The 20,054-nt window shown below is 41.0% G+C and overlaps 1 protein-coding gene across 1 annotated transcript in view; it reads right to left on the reverse strand.

Annotated features, from left to right (window-relative positions):
- The window catches only part of LOC117134931 (neuronal acetylcholine receptor subunit alpha-7), a 117,684-nt gene that overhangs the window by 63,942 nt on the left and 33,688 nt on the right, over positions 1-20,054 (reverse strand). The window contains exon 2 of the mRNA XM_033294461.1: positions 274-413. Within this exon, the coding sequence (XP_033150352.1) occupies positions 274-413 (140 nt within the window). The remainder of the gene's footprint in view (positions 1-273; positions 414-20,054) is intronic.

Raw genomic sequence — 20,054 nt, forward strand, 5'->3', positions numbered from 1 at the left:
CAGCCAAAAATTAGAGCAACATACGCATCATTTGCTGGTATGGCAAACAAACTAAATAACAACAAGTTGCCGTAATCTTTGCTTTGCAGATTTTGTATCAAGGAAGAGTTCTGAATATCTTGTTGTTGTATCGCATTCGCAGTAGAATTGTAAAATTGCGAATTTAAAAAGACTCACAAGCGATTCAATATACGACTCGAAAAAGAGTCTTTTAGAACAGTCTCCGGACAAAAGTATTATTTATAATAAAAAAAGGGACATTAATGTACTCACCACATCAATGATTTGCATAAGTGTTAGGCCAAAGCTCAGTTGCAATGGATCGGATTCATTAACCACAGGTCGCTCCAAGCTATTATAATTGTCCAGTAGCGCATGCAACAAGCGCTTTTCATGCGGTCCACCTAGGCAGGCTGTAAGCAAATATAAAATAATTACATGTGTTGTAAGGTATATATTGTATTTATACATTTCGATATTTCTTATAAAATATGGAAAGGTTATCATGAAGTTGTGCAATTGAAAGTAACAGGCTGGAAGCATTGGAGCACATCGCTTTAAAGCGATCGTCTTAAGCCACATTTGGAATAAATCTTTTGATTGAAAAAAAAATAAAATAAAACGGACTATATAAATATATGAAATATCTATCTCGAGGATACAGTAACATTTATGTTCAGAATTCTAGCGCAATTATGTTTATTTAGATCAAAAAGGGGACTAGAAAAGACAAAAATGTGACCTGAGTGTGTGCGTGTGTTTTCTGCGATGCTCTTTAATGCGCTCTTGTTTTTATATAGAATTTGAATGAAAACGCTTCAGTAGAAAGATGCTAGCAGAGCAGTTTAAATGACATTAACGCAACCTAATGAATGCTGGTGCTGTTGCCTGGGCTGCGCTTGGGGCAAATAGTAGCTGTTGCCAATTAAATTCGTACTGCCAATAAGTGGCTTTTGGTTTTGGTTTGACGTTGGCAACAAACTGCGAGCTGCTTCAACTCCCAAGCACCCACCGTCAATCCCAATCCTATTTAAGCCAGCCACGAAACCAAAGCTGGCAGCCACAGCAGCTGCTGTTGCATACAGTCTCTTAGTATCTGCGTCTTTCTATTCCTATAGCTTACGAGGTTTAGTGCTTGCTTTTACTTTTGTTTTTGTTTGTCTTGTTATGCGACAGCTTTTTTCATTGGTAATTGCCGGCTACCTGTTCATGACCCGCAGACTGAACTGAAAACCAAGCAGCTTAAGGGCTGCCTTTTCGCAACACTCCCAGTAGGAATCAACTATAAGTTAGATCAACGAAGCACATGCACAGGGCTGTGTGTTGTTGTGCTCTGTTTCATTTATAATAAGCTTTATATTAAATAACTGCGAGCTACACTAATTTATAACTACTATACGTACATATGTAGATACAGTCTAAATTGATGGCGCGGGAAATTTAATAATCTGAAGATGTAATGCTATAGTTGAGACATTAGTTATATGAGCGTATGCGCTTATTGATAATTATCGAAAAGTTGCGAGTACTTCTGGCGCCAAGCAGCAATGTAGGATTGAGCAGAAATACCGATGTCGAAGCTTATCGATTACATGCGGCAAGTGAATTGTTTGCAAGCTCATGCACCTAAATTGTAATTGAAAGGCAACTTTCACTATCAATAAATACGTAGAATGAATGGACAACGCGGTAATCGTAATACGGTAATAAAAACTAAACTCAATTCAATTTGCAGTGCATTAATTTCCTTTTATATGTATATACAGCTCCCACGGTGCTGCCTTACAGTGCATGGTGAGTTTGCTGCGAACAAATTTCAGAGTTCGTGCTTAAAAATGTGCACAGTTGTTACAGTTGTTGGCTGTTTACATCTCTTATATCAATTTGTTTCATAGAATTTACTGCCCAACATGATGCAGCAGAATGTGGCGTAAGTTAATTTCATCTGGCCAAACTTGTTGACAGTAATGTATTAATTCATGTGATATATTTCTGCTCACAGCTGCGTGCACGTCAATTTAGTTCAGATGACATTTCATTATAGAAATGGAAACAGGAGCCACATCCACAGCAATCTTATCCCAATGAGGAGCTGTGTAGACCACAGTATTCCGTCTCGGTTGAAAAAAAAAAACGAAGTTCAGCATAACATAAGAGTGGATACTTTGTTGTCACGCCTGTCCTTTGGCGAGCCGCAAACTGATGAGAAACAGCAGTGAGCCATGGAAATCCAGTGTATTCGATCGGAATACTTCATACGAGCTTTGAATGAGTTTAAATAATAAACATGTTTCGTCACCCAAACTAATTCAGCTAGCTGGCGCAAATTTATTGGCCTTGACATTTTGGTCAAGTAAATTTGGTCGGTGTTTGGCATTTGTGTTGCATGCAGCCGACAACACTTAGTATCGTGTGCCCCCTTTAACTTGCAACACTGCCAAATACTAAGGTGGATTACTAAATAATGAGCAGCGAAAAAAAAAAAAACAAATTCAGCATATCGATGTAGCAAAAAGTTTGTTATTTTGAAACAAGCTCGTTTAGCCGAAATGTTATCAACCACCAACTATGCATCAACTACTTAAAGATATGCTAATTTTCAACTTTGGCAGATACACACATACATGCTATATTGACAGATTTTTAATGGCTGGTAACTTGTTGTATGTCAAGAGGTACAACATTTACATATTGGTGGAAACCTGAAGTTGCGGGTGCCCATTGCTATAAGCTACAAAAGCTTATGTTTCAACAGTTGCATATTGAGCTTATTGTAGACTCGTTGCATTCAGTTTGGCAAGCAGAGCAATCAAAATAGATACTGGAGAGCTCTTCAAAAATATGCTGGACCTTTAGCTGTTAAGTACTGATTAGTAATCAAAATCATTGGTAAAAGGATTATTTGTATATAACTAAATTACGACTATTTTCTGCAAATAATTCGATTATTTGAAAAATGGTTTTTACATGAAGTTGTGAAAATGTATGTAACAGAGAGAAGTTGCAGATTTCATAAAGTATATATGTATATGCTTGAGCAGCAAGACAAACTGAGCCATGTCCGTCTATGCGTTTGTCCTGGTTCTCAGCGACTATAAGAGCTAGAGCAACCAAATGTTGTATGCAGGTGCTCTATACCCAAATCTAATCTCTATTATTTTATTTTTATTTCCCCTCCCCTTTCATGTAAATCACAAAAGATCGAATTACACTGATAACATTTATCGGAAATATTTAACGAAAAACTCAGAAAAAAAGCTAACGTTTCCACTAATGTGGAGACTTGGCTTATAAATAAATTATTTATTATTCTAAAAAAAATTCTTAAGAATGTTTATTTAAAATTATAAATGCATGAAGAACCTGTCGTAATTATGAATTATGGCATATAGTATTTTGAATAATTCTGATATATAATTTTATGAGACTTGCATAGTTATGTTCTTTGGCTGATTCGAGCCTTTTGAAGGTTAACCCTTGTATTTTTACTGCATTATATACATATAAGTAAGTATTTCCATTCTGGAGTCTATGCTTGCTGCGCACAATATCCTTACATGGCTATTAGCTCAAAATTGTGGTCACATTTTGCAAATGCTTCTAGTTTAAGATAATAATAAAAATATGTGCGCGCGGCCAAGTGCAAAAAGCAACAAATTACGTGATGTAATTTATTTTATGTGAGAAAATTCCACACTTATAAGCAGAGTATAGTGGTACGTATATGCTACATGTTTATATTCACATGCATACATATGTATGTACATGTGATTGGATTTACTTGATTCTTACTGCTGACCTTCGGTGGAGTCCTCATTATTGTTGCTGGCACACACACATTAGCAGGCATGGCAAGTGCAGAAAATGTGGCGCCCATTAAAGTTGGCTACGTGAGCCTTTTGTTGTCATTGGCAATTGACCGACGCGTCTGCTGTTGGCCCCCATGACAGCCACAGCCACTAAAGTGCCAGTCATTAACGACTGCATGTCAAATTGACCAGAAGCCCCTGATAACCACTACAACTACAGGCAGTGGCACTCATTAGAAGAGACGCGCCACACTAAGCACGCAGCCACTTTTTGTTGCATGTTATTTACGAGCTGATAATGCGCGTTGTGATTGGTAGTTTCGTCCCACAAATGCGAAAAATGAGCATTTTATAGAATTTTTGGGCATACTTATGTATTAATTGAGCTTTCATTGCAAGTGGGAGCAGAATACTTTGCCAATCAAAATCAAATTTGTCTTATTGCCAAAAAGTCGCCATGTAGACCCCAAAGTTGGAGCTGAAGTCAAGAGATTCGCCGCATTGAATTACAGCAACTGTCGAGGCAGAAATCCCAGCAACTTATGGCCCAAATTGCAATTGATTGGGCAATTAAATGAGCGCAGTGCCCGAGCAGCGTCTGAGTGGCTACTGACCAAACTAAATTGAACGACAGCAACAAAAACCACAAAAACAACAAGAACAACTTGCTTGATGCCCAGCGCCAGCTGTTGTGCATTTTATTTAAGCCCAATGCGCACAGGCCAAAAGGCTCATCAATTATGCATGGCCACAAGCACACATCTATATTGTGGGTATATACAAATGCCAGCAACAAATTGTGGCGCCCACTTGACAGTCGGGGCAGTTGCATTATCATGCAGCATATGTAATAAACGCAATAAATTTGATTACCTATGGCATATTTTGAGTGTCTGCTCTGTGTCTGTGATAAATCATTACCCATTTGTTAGTCCAGCTGTGTCTGACTGTGTGTGTGTGTGTGTGTGTGTGGTCAGCCAGCTGTTGCATTGATTGAAGCTTAGCTTTGTGCCACAGCTACAAGGCAGGCTATCAAACTTAAGCATGTTGTTAGCCACAAGCTCGCAATTGTTTGTTGCTCTAATGTAAAAATTATGCAAAAGCTATTAGTTAGCCTTGCAATAAATGCAGAATAGAAAAAAATATAATAAAATGTAATTGCTTTCAGATGGGGCAGCCCATCCCCAAGTTAGAAATTAATCGAATATCTCTCTCTCTCTCTCTCTATCGCTCTCTCGCGCTCTCTTTCACTCTCTGTTTGTTCGTGGTAGTCTGTTGACTGCTGCAAGTGTGCGCCTGGGCCAACTTGGATTATCAGCGCCTGTCAGCCGTGGCTCTGAGTAACCACAGTCAATGTCAATTATACCAAATACGCTTATCAAGTCGACACCAAAAGCGCACAGTGGGCATTCGTCAATTTATATATGTACATATGTATACATATATTAATCTTAGTATTTAAATTTAAATTGTTGCTCAATATATTTAAATACGTGCAATGTTTTGTCCGTAGTTGTGAAATGATTCCTTGAAAACATTCGATTTCCCTGCAGCAATTAAATATTTACAAGTGTCCCGTTGCTGTGCAGCTGGAGGGCAATGAAGTTAATAAACTAGAGTTACCAACGCGTGGGGGAATTCAAAATTAGCATTTGTAGTTGAGCAACAACAACAAGTCATTTGAGTCCCACTGTGCCGACTCTCTGGCTGACTGACTGGCTGGCTGGCTGTCTGGCATTTTGGCATTTGGCGTTTTCGGCGTTACGCTCTAGCCATTGTCACAGAACGTAACCGACAGCCACAAGGCGCACATAAATTACACCGCAACACACAGAGCAGAGCCAAATAGCAATGGCAATAGCACCAACAACAAAAAGACACAAGCGCTAAATAGTTACGCTACACAGCACAGTCGGCGAGCTCTGGCCCTCCCACTTACAACCGCTGCCCGTTGCTTTGTACGGTTGGATGCGGCTTTCGGTTAAAAGCTGCTGCGTTTACCCGCTTTGACGTGGACGTGGACGGAGACGGAGACGGCGAAGGCTCTGCAAGCGTTGGCTACAGCTGATTTCATTTTAGATATGCATAATAATTGCGCTTTTGGCTGTGGCGACGCCATTTAAAAATGAATTTGCATATCGCATTGAAATTATTCGTTGAGGGCAAGCGCGTGGGCGTAGCAATCGCTTCTAGTGGAGCCCGTCATTAATTTCGCTCCTTAGAGAAACAGACAGAGAGAGAGAGAGAGAGAGAGAGAGAGAGTATCAGACACTTCCGAAGTTCCGACACATCCGTCAGAGGAACATCCGCATCATTTCAGCAGTTTCCGTTTGAGAATTGGTGCGTGTTGTTGTTGTGTATGATGGCAACTCGTTAGTGCTGTCGCAGCTCAAAATTTTTATATGATTCCGCACGTGAGTTGTATGTGCGTGTGTGTGTGTGAGCAATTATAATGCAGATGCCGGAAACTGGTAGCCAAATTAATATTAACGAGGGAACCTAAATTATCAAATTGTTTCTTTAATTGCTGCTCACACACACACACATGTATATTTGGGGCGACATCCGCACGCCAAAAACTTGCACTCAACACACTGTCAGCGATTCCTGCGTATCAGAGACAGTAAAAGTTTTTGCTTTGCTCCGCTTTACATGCCAAACTTTTGGTTTGACTGCTTTGCACCTGTTTGCATGCACCCGAAGAGAGATTGGGGCTGAGACTTTGCGTGTTCGCTTATCGCTAACAGCCTTCAATTCAACAAAATCACTTTGTCACGTACCCCAGCCGCGACCTCTGCTCCTGCCCGATGCTACACCGCAGCGTATTATTTTCTATCTCTCGACGCTTGACTTTTGCCAGCTAAAGCCAAATATTTAATTTTATCACATGGCAGCAATGAGCTCTTTGTCTTTCTTCTTGGGGCTAATTGAATTTTGATCTAAGCTGGCCAGATGCAAATGCAAAAATGCAAGCTAAAGCGGCTTTAAGCTTAAGCATTTTGTTCTGTGCTGGAAAGCAGAGAGATGTTGACAGACAGACACACAAAAAGTTCAAGCAACTTATTAAACGCCTTAGTAAACAGACAGACAGACTAAACTACTACAAGTTGCTCCGCACGAGTGTGAGAAAGAGCGAGAGAGTTATCTATAGTAATGGTGCACCTGCTTTTAGCCTCTTAACGTTTGACATGAATGTGCCACTAACGAGCTGAGTGTTGCAAGTGTTGCAAGTCATATAGGCACACACACATATGTACATACACGTATGTTTATCCGCCTGTCTCTCGGTTTGTCTGTGTGCGAAGGACGTTTGCGAGTTGGTTGCTTATGCAAAGAGCATACTGAACAGAGATTTGTTTTTCCCTCAAATCGGCGTGTTGCCCCAACAACTTGTCTGACTGTGTAGCAGGCCGCGCTGCTTTTATTAAACGTGACATACAGACTGACTGACTGACTGACTGATAGAGAGCGAGCTAGAGCGCTGTTAAACTGGGCCTACTAATAATTTGAAAGCCCGCAGGGACAGTTGTGCCCTGATAAGCGGATGTTCAGCGTTGGTAAGTACATATGTATTTGTATGTGTACATGTGTGGCAGGTACAAAGTTGCAGTCCCATCAAGATGGGGTGGAGACGGGGGTGAGGCTTGTCATCAGCAACAAAAAACCACAACAATGTTAATAAGCTTAGCAGAAGCCAGCTTAAAATACACACACACACACACACACACGCAGATAGAAAGCATGTAGTGCATAATGGCAAAGGCACTTGAAAATGCGTTGACGTTGCTTTTGTCTTCAAGTGCCCAGCGCTGCTCTCGCAACTCTCTAGCTCCCACTCTACAGAAATATCGCTTTTTCTCTCTCTATCTGTCTCTCGGTTTCTGACAAATTTGTAAGCAGTGCGCTAGGCTAGCGACAAGTTTATTATGCATGCAACTCTTGGCTTTTGTTATTGCTTTTGTGTGAGGACAGATTTTCCCCATCCCTTCATCTTTCGCATTTTCTTGCTTTACTTTTTATTTTCATTTTTTTTTGTGACTCAGAATATTGTTTTAAGTTGCCTTTTAAGCGCCGCCTCACATGCCTTTACACAGGAACACACGCACACACTTATGCCTTATGCATTCTTGTAGGTGCTATTCAAGTGCGGAAGTTGTTTAGAGGCTGCCATTCAGACATTCAAGCGCGTTATTAAGTGCTGCACCCCTACACACACACACACACACACACACACACACACACACACACACACATCAAACACACACACACACACACACACACACACACACACAGATGCACGGCAGACAACGACTGCAAACAAACGTGCTTCCACTGCGGGGGCATCGGTCACCAAGCCAAAGTATGTACGAAGAACGCAAGGTGCATACTCTGTGTCAGGAAAGGAGAGGCGGTAGTGGATCACCCGGCTAACAGTGCTAGGTGCCCATTCCTGAAAAAAGCGCTGAGCTTGACCAAGAGAAAATGACAAGGTTTTGCCAGCTAAACTTGAATCACTGCGAAGCAGCACAAGACCTCCTTACACAGAGGATAATAGAAGAGCGGGCTGAAGTAGCTATACTTAGTGAGCCATACCGTATTAAACCGTCGAATACGTGGGCAGGGGACCTGCTGCGCAAGGCGGCGGTGTGGAGCTGTGGTCGACGAGCAACCCCACCTACGGAGACCATGGCCCAAAAAGGCTTTGTGCGTGTCCGAGTAGACGGAATATATGTATATAGCTGCTACTTAGCCCCATCGCTTACGATGGAGGACTATAGACGCACTAGTGCAGGATGCACGGGACAAAACCCCATGTCTAATCGCTGGTGACTTCAACGCATGGGCGACCGACTGGGGCAGTTCCAGCACAAATGCAAGGGGGCGAATTGTTCTCGACGCATTCGCAGCATTAGACATTGTCCTTCTCAACAGAGGTGGGGAAAACACATTCAGCAAAGGAGCCGCGGGTTCCATAGTGGACCTCACTTACATAAGTAGCGCACTAGTCCCGAGAACATCATGGAGCGTCAGCAAGGCATACACTCATAGTGATCACCTGGCCATTATAACGGAGGTTCACAGACACCCCATAGGCCCAGTACCTACCTCTCCGAGGAGGTATAGAGCGGATACACTCGACAAGGACGTGTTTGCATATATGCTTCGAGGTATAGAGCTATATGGCAACGCTTCGGACATGGCAACACATCTAATGGAGATAATAAACCAGGCCTGTGACGCGTCGATGAAAACGACGGGGAAAGGGTCCAGTCGTCAACCCGTATACTGGTGGGGTCAAGACATTGCCGAGGCCCAAAGAGATTGCTTTAGAGCAAGGCGATCTTACCAGAGAGCGTCTAAAGCCGCCCAAAGGAACCAAACTGCCAGCCCGTACGCCTATCAACAACACAACTTATTTATTGAAAAAATACGTGTCCTGAAAAATCTGATTAAGCACAAGAAAAAGAGGCTTTTCCTGGAACTCTGAGATCAGGCCAACATGGACCCCGGGGGGAAAGCCTTCAAAATATCAACGAAGAAGTTGGGCTACTGCTGCATTATTCAGTGAATGCTTCCTGGAGGGGGTGTTCCCAAAAAGCTGGAAGAAACAAAACCTGGTGCTGATCCCAAAGGGGAATAAAGAGCAAGACGACCCTTCAAGCTACCGTCCGATTTGTCTTCTGGACACCGCGGGGAAAGCCTTCGAAAGGATAATCTGCTCGCGACTGGACAGTGCAATAGATGCCGCCGGTGGCCTCTCCGAATCGCAGTTCGGCTTTAGGAAAGCCCGTTCAACGAGGCAAGGAAGTCGTAGGAAGGAAGTCTGTCAAGGAAGTCGTAGACTTGGCAGCGGGGGCTATTGAAGGCAAACGCTGGCTTTGGGGAACAAAAAACTACTGCATGGTAGTTACGCTGGACGTGAAAAACGCATTTAACTCGGCCAGGTGGGCGGAGATAATACGTTGCCTGGGAAAAAAAGGAGTTGACCAATATCTGATCAGAATCATAGAGAATTATCTAAGCGATCGTACTCTGTGCTACAACACGAGCAAGGGCCAGAAACTCTACGAGGTCACAGGAGGAGTTCCACAGGGATCGGTCCTTGGACCGACTCTGTGGAACCTAATGTATGAGGGGATTCTGCGACTAGAACTGCCAGCTGGAGTAAGGATGATTGGATTTGCAGATGATGTTGCGATCGTCGCTGTCGCAAAGCACATTCCGCAACTCGAGCGAATAACCAACAGAGCAATAGAACAAGCGCGCGCGTGGCTAGCCAGGGCTGGACTAAGCTTGGCAGAACAAAAAACTGAGGCCGTGCTTTTAAGCTCGAGAAAGGTTGTAGAAAGAGCGTCAATCATAGTCGGAAGCACAAGTATAAACTCACATCCACACCTGCGATATCTAGGGGTAATCCTAGACCACCGGCTTTCTTTTAAAGAACATCTTAAACACGTTGCAGCGAAAGCGTCGGTAGGCATGCTCGGCACTAGCCCGTATTATGCCAAATACAAGAGGGCCAAAACAGATGAGGCAAAGGCTCCTTTGTGGCATCGTATGATCGATTACGACGTACGCGGCGCCCATTTGGGCAAACGCCGCTGCCAGTAAGACGTACACCAGGGACATCCGGGCAGTGTACACGACTGAGGATTTTGAGTGCATTCCGAACGGTTTCGGAAGATTCAGCGGAAGTACTAGCGGGGGTGTTGCCCTTTGATCTGCACGCAAGAGAACTCTCGCGAGCCGGGAACGTCGACAGGGAAAGAAATAAACAGCTATCCCTGACCGAGTGGCAAGAAAGATGGGACGCTTCGGAGAAGGGAAGATGGACGTGGAGGCTTATCCCGAGTTTGGAAGCTTGGGTGAATAGGAAGCACGGTGAGATGAATTTCTACCTGACCCAGTTCCTAAGCGGCCATGGGTGTTTCAGGGCATACCTGTTTCGATTCGGCCATGCGGCCTAGGATGCACAGAAGACGCAGAGCATGTCATCTTTGCCTGCCCAAGATTCAGAGGACACAGAGACGAGGTTGAAGCAAAGACTGGTGAGCCGCTTACACTAGAGAACCTCATATCCCATATGCTTGCCAGTGCCGAACTGTGGAAGGCAGTCGATAATATGGCAAACAAAGTCATGAAGGAGCTGAGAAGGTATGAGCTTCATAGCAGAACAGAGGCGAGCCGATAAAGGCTGTACTCCCCCCTGAAGTATTACTTAACGGTTGTTACGGTTGTTCCGGGGGGGTAGTAGAACGAGGAATAAAACAGGCATTGTCCTGGTTTCGCAGGGGCCACTTGTACGTACCGCGGTGCGTCAACGTCCCTGTATAAAAAAAAAAAAAAAAAAACACACACACACACACACAGACACACTCATCGCGCCTCAGCAAATGTCCACACTCCACTTCATTTTGAACTAACAACCTGAGGTGTGTGTTTGATGCTGCATTGCCAACGGCTCTGTCCCTGATCCCCTTTTTGTCACTAGCAACATGCAGCAAGCATCCTGATCCAGTCTCAGCCCACGGCGCCACTGAACTTGAAAATTAAGCTGCCACTACTGTTGCAAATGGGTCAATCTGTGTCCTAGCAACCGAAGCAATAAACACCTTTTATTGTTATACGGAAATGGCATAAACACATATTTTGTTCAATAAAAAAGTAATAGCTTCAAATGAGCTTGGGTTGCTGTAAAGTATTTCAAAGTTTTAATCAATGCATTTTAATGTTTTTGTTTTTTGTACATACATGACGGTACATCAAAAATGTACAAAGGCTCTTATTAGTTAACCAAATTAGACTTGTGCGTAACAGGCATCAGGTCAGACCCCCACAGAGTCCACTTAAAAAAATTACGAGTGGATATAGCCATATCTGTCTGTATGAGAATCTAGATCTAATCAACTATTTATTATTTATTTGGTATATATATTTGTATACACTTTGACATTTTTGTAAAAAATGGAAAATGGTATTATGAAGTTGCGCAAATGTTTGTAACAGGGAGAAGGAGGCGTGGCGTATTCTTGATCAGCAAGACAAACTGAGTCGATATAGCCATGTCCGCCTGTCTGTATGAGTGCGTGTTTCTCAGCAACTATAAGAGCTAGAGCAACCAAACTTGGTATTTCGGTGCTCCTATACCCAGAATATATCGCTTTTTTTATTGTTTTCTTTTTTTTTTTCCCTCCCCCTCAAATCGAAAAAAAGATTACACCCACAATATTAAGCAATTACAAAATATTTAAAAATCTTAAATAAACCACACACGCTTTGTCATGTTTTTGACAGATGCCGAAAATTTCAGAACGTTCATATCAATTACTTAGGAATTATTCACATTCCAATTTTCAATATAGACAACGGGGTCCGCTGACGCAGTCGTTGGCGTCGTTGCTGATGCTACAGCGAAAGCCGCTGTCCACTTGTTTTTTTACGTATTTTTTTCATAGTTTTTCTAATATATTAAATGCTCTAAAACACAACAAGCTACAAGCTTATCTAAGCTTATCTAAGCTTGTAGCTTGTCTAAGACCTTAGCCCCAAATATGTCAAAGTGTATAATAACTTTACTAAATTTCAAAAATGTACAAATTATAAATTCCAAAGTCCGACTTTGAAACCCAATTTTCTGAGCGCAAAGATAATTTTAATTTTATTTTAAACATTACAAACATTTGGGACTAAAAGAAATAAGTTTATTATGCTGAAAATGTTGTAGTAAAAAATGTTCTCTACGTAGAATACTAAGCTATTAATATTTTTATTTACCGTATAATCGCTTTAGGAACTCAATATGAAATTTTAATTGTAGTTGCCAACTAATAGTTGAAACTACTAAGAGCTGGAATTCAGCTTGAAGTTCGCTGAAAGCTTTGCGCGGCTGCAGATCAATTTAGTTGGAATATACTTGAGCTGCGGGTTAGGCGAGTTGGCTTCCGGCTTTGCTTTGGGCGCTTAATGGCCACAAGCACTTTATTTGGTTTTAATTTAGCGGCAATTCTAAATGCATGCAATTTTATTTACACACTCCATTTCTTGTAACACATACACACACACTGACATGCACACAACTTAAGCTATGAGTTTATTTACATATACATTTATTGTGTGTTGCGCTACTTTTTCTCTTATTCATGCTGCTTATGCTTTGCCTCGCTTTTCGTTCGCATTGTATTCTTTGTTTTTTATTATTTTTTTTGGGCATTGCAACCAACGAGTCTCTTGCATAACTAAAAGCGCTGCCAGACGACAAGGCAGCTAGAGACAGAGAGAGAGAGAGAGAGAGATAGAGAGAGAGAGAGAGAGAGAGAGAGAGAGAGAAAGAAAGAGAGAGGGGGGAAGGGTAAAAAGCACTTGCTGGCGTTAACTTCACTAACGCCAAAAGCACTACTTCATATAATTCTTTACTTACTGAACTTGTAAAGTTCACTTTTATGCACTTTTTTATACCATCCATCCACCAACACACACCAGCACACACCATCATAGAGCAATATGTATGTGTGTGCAGCTTCAGTTGTATGACTGACATTTGCTTGTTGGGTGTTGCTGTAGCAACAGCAGCCGGACAGCGGTGCGTATGATTAATGCGGCGCATTGCTTGCTCCCAATGGACATGGCAAATGCACTTTGGCCAGCCATATGTTGGGCTGCCATTTGCTGCAGCGCTCGCTTCAGTTGTTGTGCATTTAAGCAAATTTCCCAATTGCGAGCAGAGCATCTTGGCTTTCGAACCTATGCCCCTCTCTCTCTCTCTTCGCCTCTTTCTCTCTTTTGGCTGGTGGCCATTGGAATTGCGTTGGCAATTGGCGTGCACCACAGCAAAGGAACACCATTGGGGTGTGTCTGCGTCATGCTGTGGTGTACGCCAAAACAGAGCCTTACAAATTGCTGATATATGTATGTATGTAAATATTTGCGACTTTAAAAATATAAAAAAATAATTGTGCTTTTACAAGTCTAAAGTGTCTAAAGAGTCTAAAGTAGAACTTGGCGTTTTCAGCTCGAAAGAAAAACCAGTGCATAGAGCTCTACATATTTCTGAAATGTAATCGTATGTTTGCCCCCAATTAATGCACAATTTTCATTTACAATTTTGTAATTTTTCGTGCGTTCTCTGTAGTGTAGTATGCAATTTTCTCAAAAGAAGTAGCTGTCCCTAAATGTCTCTCCCTCCAAACTGTGAACTGATTGCATATTTCGTTACAGTTGCTCACATATGCGCTCGTTGACCATTTGCATTTGCATTTGGCTCCAGCAACGCCTGCAATTATAGTTTGTAAGCAGGCAAGAATCAATTGTTGTTGCGGTTTTTTTGTCTGTGCAGACAACTAGCTACATACATATGTAACGAGTGCTTTGTAACGAGTGCTCAAACTCAAGTTGACCATCAGCAAAGTGGGCTAAGCTCAAAAACATGGGACTGTGTTTTTTGTCAAATTATTGGCTCATGTTTGAAAAAAGGGTTTTCTTGTAGGCAGCATTACTACTACACTCAAACACATATTTATGTATATATATGCATAGAAATGTAGGCAATAAAATGTGAGGCACTCAAAAAAACAAGACAGTGACAGCCACATTGCTGTTAATAACGCCGGTTATTACTTAAGTCTCTTGTTTCATTTCAATTTCTGTTTTTATATCTTTTTTCTGCTTCGCTAGCACGTTTGCATGCATACTCATATGTAGTGGCTAAGCAAACACATGCAGCATTTGCTATATACACATACATTTAAATATTAATCATACGCCCCATACTTACTCTACTTATTTATACACATTACTATGTGGGGCCAAATGACAGCTAACTGGGCACTTTTCAAATATTATGCAATGCATATATATAATATAAAAATAGTTATTATTTAGAATATTTTTAATTATTACGACTATTTATCGGAAAGGCAGCTGTACGACTATGCCTAACATATCATGATTTATGGCAATACTATATGCGCCTTCGAAACACCAAAATAAATTGAAATTTATACAATATTAGAATGCACTGAGTTCTTTGAATTTCTTCACATTTTGTACGAAAAAAATATTTTTCATAACTCTGAGTTAAAAACACTTTGCTTTCCACTTTGCCGGCTTTTAGTTCATATTTCAATAATGCAATTTCAAGACTGTTAGAATAATTAATTAAAATGATTCCCACAGAATCAGTGGCAACAGCCGAAGTTGAATTGAGATGGAAAAGCGCAACCAATTGCACGACGGCAAGAACAATGTGGTAATCAAGAAAAAATAGACTCTCCGGATTCCGGATCGCGCGAAAAACACCTCAACATGTATCTGATACCCTCGCCAAAGCCCGCGGCCAGTCAAAGCCCTGGTTTGTTTGCAAAATACAGTATCATGTTGTAACTAAATAGCATCTAAAACTTCTCTCTGAAAACTCCGGTAACACTAAGGCCCAAAAGTGCTTTACACACTGAGGCGACTTTAAGGCGAGCTACCGACTATTTAACCTAATTGACAATTTAATGATAACACCTTTAAATTACCGTTAAATTGATATATTCAGCAATGTTTGTATATCAATTCATGATATATGTTATGTATATATGTATATATTAAATATGATTGATTTGTGCCGAGAAGTCAATTATTGTGAAACAATTCGGGGGATTTGGGGATTTTATTAAGAATTTGTATGTATGAGCGCATATTATCTTTGAGTATTTTTTAAGTGCCTGTCATTGGTATTGAAATGCGAAGTCGCTTCTTGATTCTTTTTTTCTTTGCATATCGTATTTTCTTTGAATGCGCTTTTATTATATTATTAGCACTGTTTGCCACTAGAATTGGCAAATAGTATTTATAGCCTTGCTAATGTGTTGAAAATACCAGCAAATGTTGAGCGTTTCCGGGTAAGTGGGACGGCTAAGTTAGTTGAATATTTTATCTGAAATGACAATTGGCCAATGTAGCTATTTCTATGGTTGTTGTTGCACTGAAACCTATGTTTACTTAAAAATATCTCTGGCGGACAAGAGCATGTAATGCCGAAGATTTATGCTCAAGCCCAATAATAATACTCGTTAGTAACAGAGGGCAGCGATTTCATTATTTTAGTTTATATTTGCTTTTATAAATGGCATTTATTTCTATATCGCTGCAGCCACAAAGGCTTGCAACCGCTGATGCTTTCTCACTTGCACGCGCCTTGCTCGTGTCTCGCTCATAAAATGGGAGCTCGACCTGCCTAACGGATACGAATTTTACTTTTACGGCACAGTGTATGCCGTAAAAAACTAACCCATAGCCCATTTGCATGCAAATACGACAAAAGCGCACGATTGGGTTCGTTTGGTGGAGCGGAGCTTTGTGGGGGCGGATGGGAAGCTATAAGTTTTTGGTTTTCCTCTCCCTCACGCTCGTGGGTCTGTGTACAGTTTTGCTTGGGCTGGGTTTACGATGCTGGGAATAGCTGCTGATGTTGATGATGATGCTTCTGTAGCTGCTGCTGCTGTGGCAGCTCTCACTTGCCGTTTGCCTGTTATTAATTGCGCTGTTGCACTTCACGATTTTGGCTTTGCCTGCGGTTTGCATGGTAGATGACTAGCGCACACACACATACGTACACCTCTCCGCTCACGAAACCCTTTAATCCTCTTCCTAGCGCGCACACACACACACACACACAGACACACACATTTGCATGGATCGAAAATTGCCAAGTCATTTGCCAACTGTGACTCTGTATGTAAATTACTTTTGCCAGCACCGGATGAATGAGACTGTGGCTACGACAGCTCGGCGTGCACTGCAAGTTGCAAGCCATAGGCTTTGAGCATTGTCTATTCTACTCGTACAGACACACACACACTCGCGCACACACACGCACACCTGCCAGCAAAGCCTTTTAGCCCTTAATGCGCTCTGTATTACGCGAGCAGTCGGCAATGAAGTGCAAAGTATCTAAATGAATATTGGAATTTCGATAATCCGACATGCCGAATGCAAGCCACAAACTAGTGCATACACACACACACACACACACACACACACACACACATGCACACACTTTCATGGCTGTAGGTGTGGTTGGGTGTAGGTGCAGTTAGTATGTGTTTAAGAGCTCTTGCAATATTAAAACTATGCGTAAAATTGCGCACATTTTCCAGCACAGCAAGCAGACAGTGAGACAACAAAAGCAAAAAAAAAAAACAAAATTGTCAGGCGAATATTTCGCATAACTGCAAATAACCAATGAATTGCTTAATATTATTAACATGACTGCAGCAGCAGCAAAAGCTATGCATTATTAATTCAATTTGAGTAAATTAGTGTGAAAACTCGAACTCAATTTCGCTAACGCACAGCTAGAGCGCAACATTGATCGCTGCAAGAGCACTGTCAACAATACAGGGTGGGTACTCGTTCCTAACAGCTTTTGCTTACAGCTTTCTGCTTTACAGCTGCTCCAAGGCTGGCGCCTTGTCGTAAGCTTGAGCTTGTTAACTTTATGATGATTCACAGGCAGATAGGAGCAGTTATTTTTTGTTGTTGCATGCAGGCTGCTTAAATTAGTTGTTGCTTGCGCTTAACGTGAGGTAAACGTAAGCGTAATAGAAACCTGTTTTAGTGCCTGGCCCATAAATGATTGTTAGGGACATTTGTTGTTGTTCTTGTTGATTTTGTAGCCGTATCTGGTGCTGCTGCTGCTGCTGCTGCCGTTGTTACTCTAGCTGTTGCTGTGGTTGTGTTAATTAAATTAGTACTGCTGATTGCTAAGCACGGACAGGACAGCACAGGCTGACGGCCCGCAGAGTAGAGATTGTAATCGACAAATTGAGCACATGAAGCGTGCTTAGGTGGGGAAGGTGAGGAAGGTGGGAAAAGTACTGAGAAGTGAGGTCTCTAAGCTTGAATTGCTGTACACATATATGTATGCTTGTATATACATATGTACTTACATGTGGCTGTTGTTTGATCTTATCCCGAGGCTTTATTACATTTTAGATGCTGCTGCCCAGCCTGCCATGCATAGACAAATATGTTTATAGTACAGTGATGTGCATGTGAATAGAGCAGTCACATGTCAGTTGTGTTTTTGTCATGCCACAAAAGGCTGCTATTGCTGCTTGATTGACAGAGTTTTGTGGCCGTCATTCGTGACAAGACTTGCCCTCATTGTGTAGCCTAGGCAGCATATTGTGGCAAGCATTACAATCGGGGCGCATAATTAAAAATATGTACAAAATGGCACTGCATTTGGCATCTTTCGGCAACAACATGTTTTTAACATTTCCATTTGATGTCACACATATAATATGTGTGTATGTATGTTCGCCACATACCAAGCGCCACATACCGCATACACAATGTCGAGGGAGCCCAGCCACAACCTATTTGCCTATTGTTGCCCTTTTTCAGCCACCCACGGTGATTTCCTTTGTCATATTTTCGTTGAAAAAAGAGACACACTCACACTCACACACACACACACAGAAACTTAGCTCTGACAATTCAATTTTGAATATTCATTTTTGTTGCTCGTTTATTTTAAATTTTGACTCGAGTAATTTTTATGTTTGCTCTCTCCCCTGTCAGCAAGGCAGTGTTTTGAATTGCCTTAGCCTATTCCCAGTGCTCCGCTCCACCTCTGCTAGCTATGCATAAGCTGAAGCCAAATAAATGGCCAGACACAGTGGGGTCATGTGGCTAAAAAAGCTGAAAAGTTTAAGTTCTGAAATCGAAACCAATATTTGCCATTGCCTTGGACACTCTGTACACTTGTATTTATTGTTACTGTCTGTCGCTGTCATGCTGCATGTGGCAAGATTAAAAACGAGTCGTCTATATACAAAATAGTTAAAAATAAATGTTTTAAGAAATAAAATATATATAAGGCTGCCTGATAAGAAATACGCTCAAAATCAACAACAGCAGTCGAGTCGAGCATTTTTTATATGAAAATTCGGGTGCACGAAATATAAAATAAAATGATGGAAAAGTCTTAAATGCTGGATTAGTGCGGCTCAGTGGTAATGCTTAATCGGCAGCGATGCTGCAGCCAACAGTTGCAGATGAAGATAGAAATGGGCATAAAGCTGATGCCCCAGCTGAAGCTGCAGCTGCAACGCAATTATACCAGCAATCTTTTTGCCCCACTGACCATACCGCATGCCACTCAGAGACTTTATTTATCAAATGATAGCAACCCTTATTATACACTTTGAAGTTGTACAAAAGTATGTAACAGGGAGCAGGAGAGTGTGTGTACTCTTGTGGAGCAAGATAAACCATGTCTGCCTGTGTGGCTGACTGACTGTATGAGCACCAAGATTTCAGAGAGTTACTTCTATATCCGCATTAGATTAAATAAAATTTGAATTTTCACCAACTCTTCCGAATTTCTTTCTCAATTTTAAACGAATATGATTCAAGATATCTAAAAATATGCAATACGCACAAATTTGATGCGTGCATATTCTTAGAATGTACGCAGAGTCCTTGCTTTATGTTTGTCTTTGTTAATATGATATAATTATATAATATTAAAAAATTTGTAGAAAAATTTTTTAGATATTACTGCAAAAAAATCTTACTTATCAAAAATGTGCATTATGAATATGGGGGCCCAAAGGGCCAAGGGCCCAATTGCCGGCATATTTTCGATAATGAAGTTTTAGAGCTTAAGCTTGATATATGTTATATTTGTTGAATGAATAGTGCTTGGTAAAAAATTTGACTTATTCGCACACACCTTCCCTTGCAGTATTTTTTAATTACTCCTGCAGAAAGTTTATGTGTATTTGTTGTATTTAAAAAACATCTATTTATTTATACAGCAGTAAAAAAAATTTTTAAAAATAAGTCATATACTGTATGCAACATAGCTTACCTGCTATATATTATATATAAATATGTTATTATCATAATTTAATATACATTATGACATTCAATTTAACATACATTTCATATGATTCCAATGAATTCAAAATTAATTTTGTTATTTTATAGAAGACGCGCATTTTGGCTAAATTTTACCTGCATATGGACAACACACTACATCGGACCAAAATTTAATTAAGTAAATCTTATCAACAAATATTTAGATCTAGACATTCTACATACCCTGGCATCCAATTTCCAACATTTTCAATGAATTATAGCGTAAATGTATATAAGTTATAAGTGCACAAAGCTTGCAAGAAATTGCCGCCAATATGTTCACAAGAATAAAACAAACAACAGCTGACTTTGTAATCTTATAACAATTTG

The sequence above is a fragment of the Drosophila busckii genome, chromosome X, assembly GCF_011750605.1.
Source record: "Drosophila busckii strain San Diego stock center, stock number 13000-0081.31 chromosome X, ASM1175060v1, whole genome shotgun sequence".
NCBI lineage: Eukaryota > Metazoa > Arthropoda > Insecta > Diptera > Drosophilidae > Drosophila > Drosophila busckii.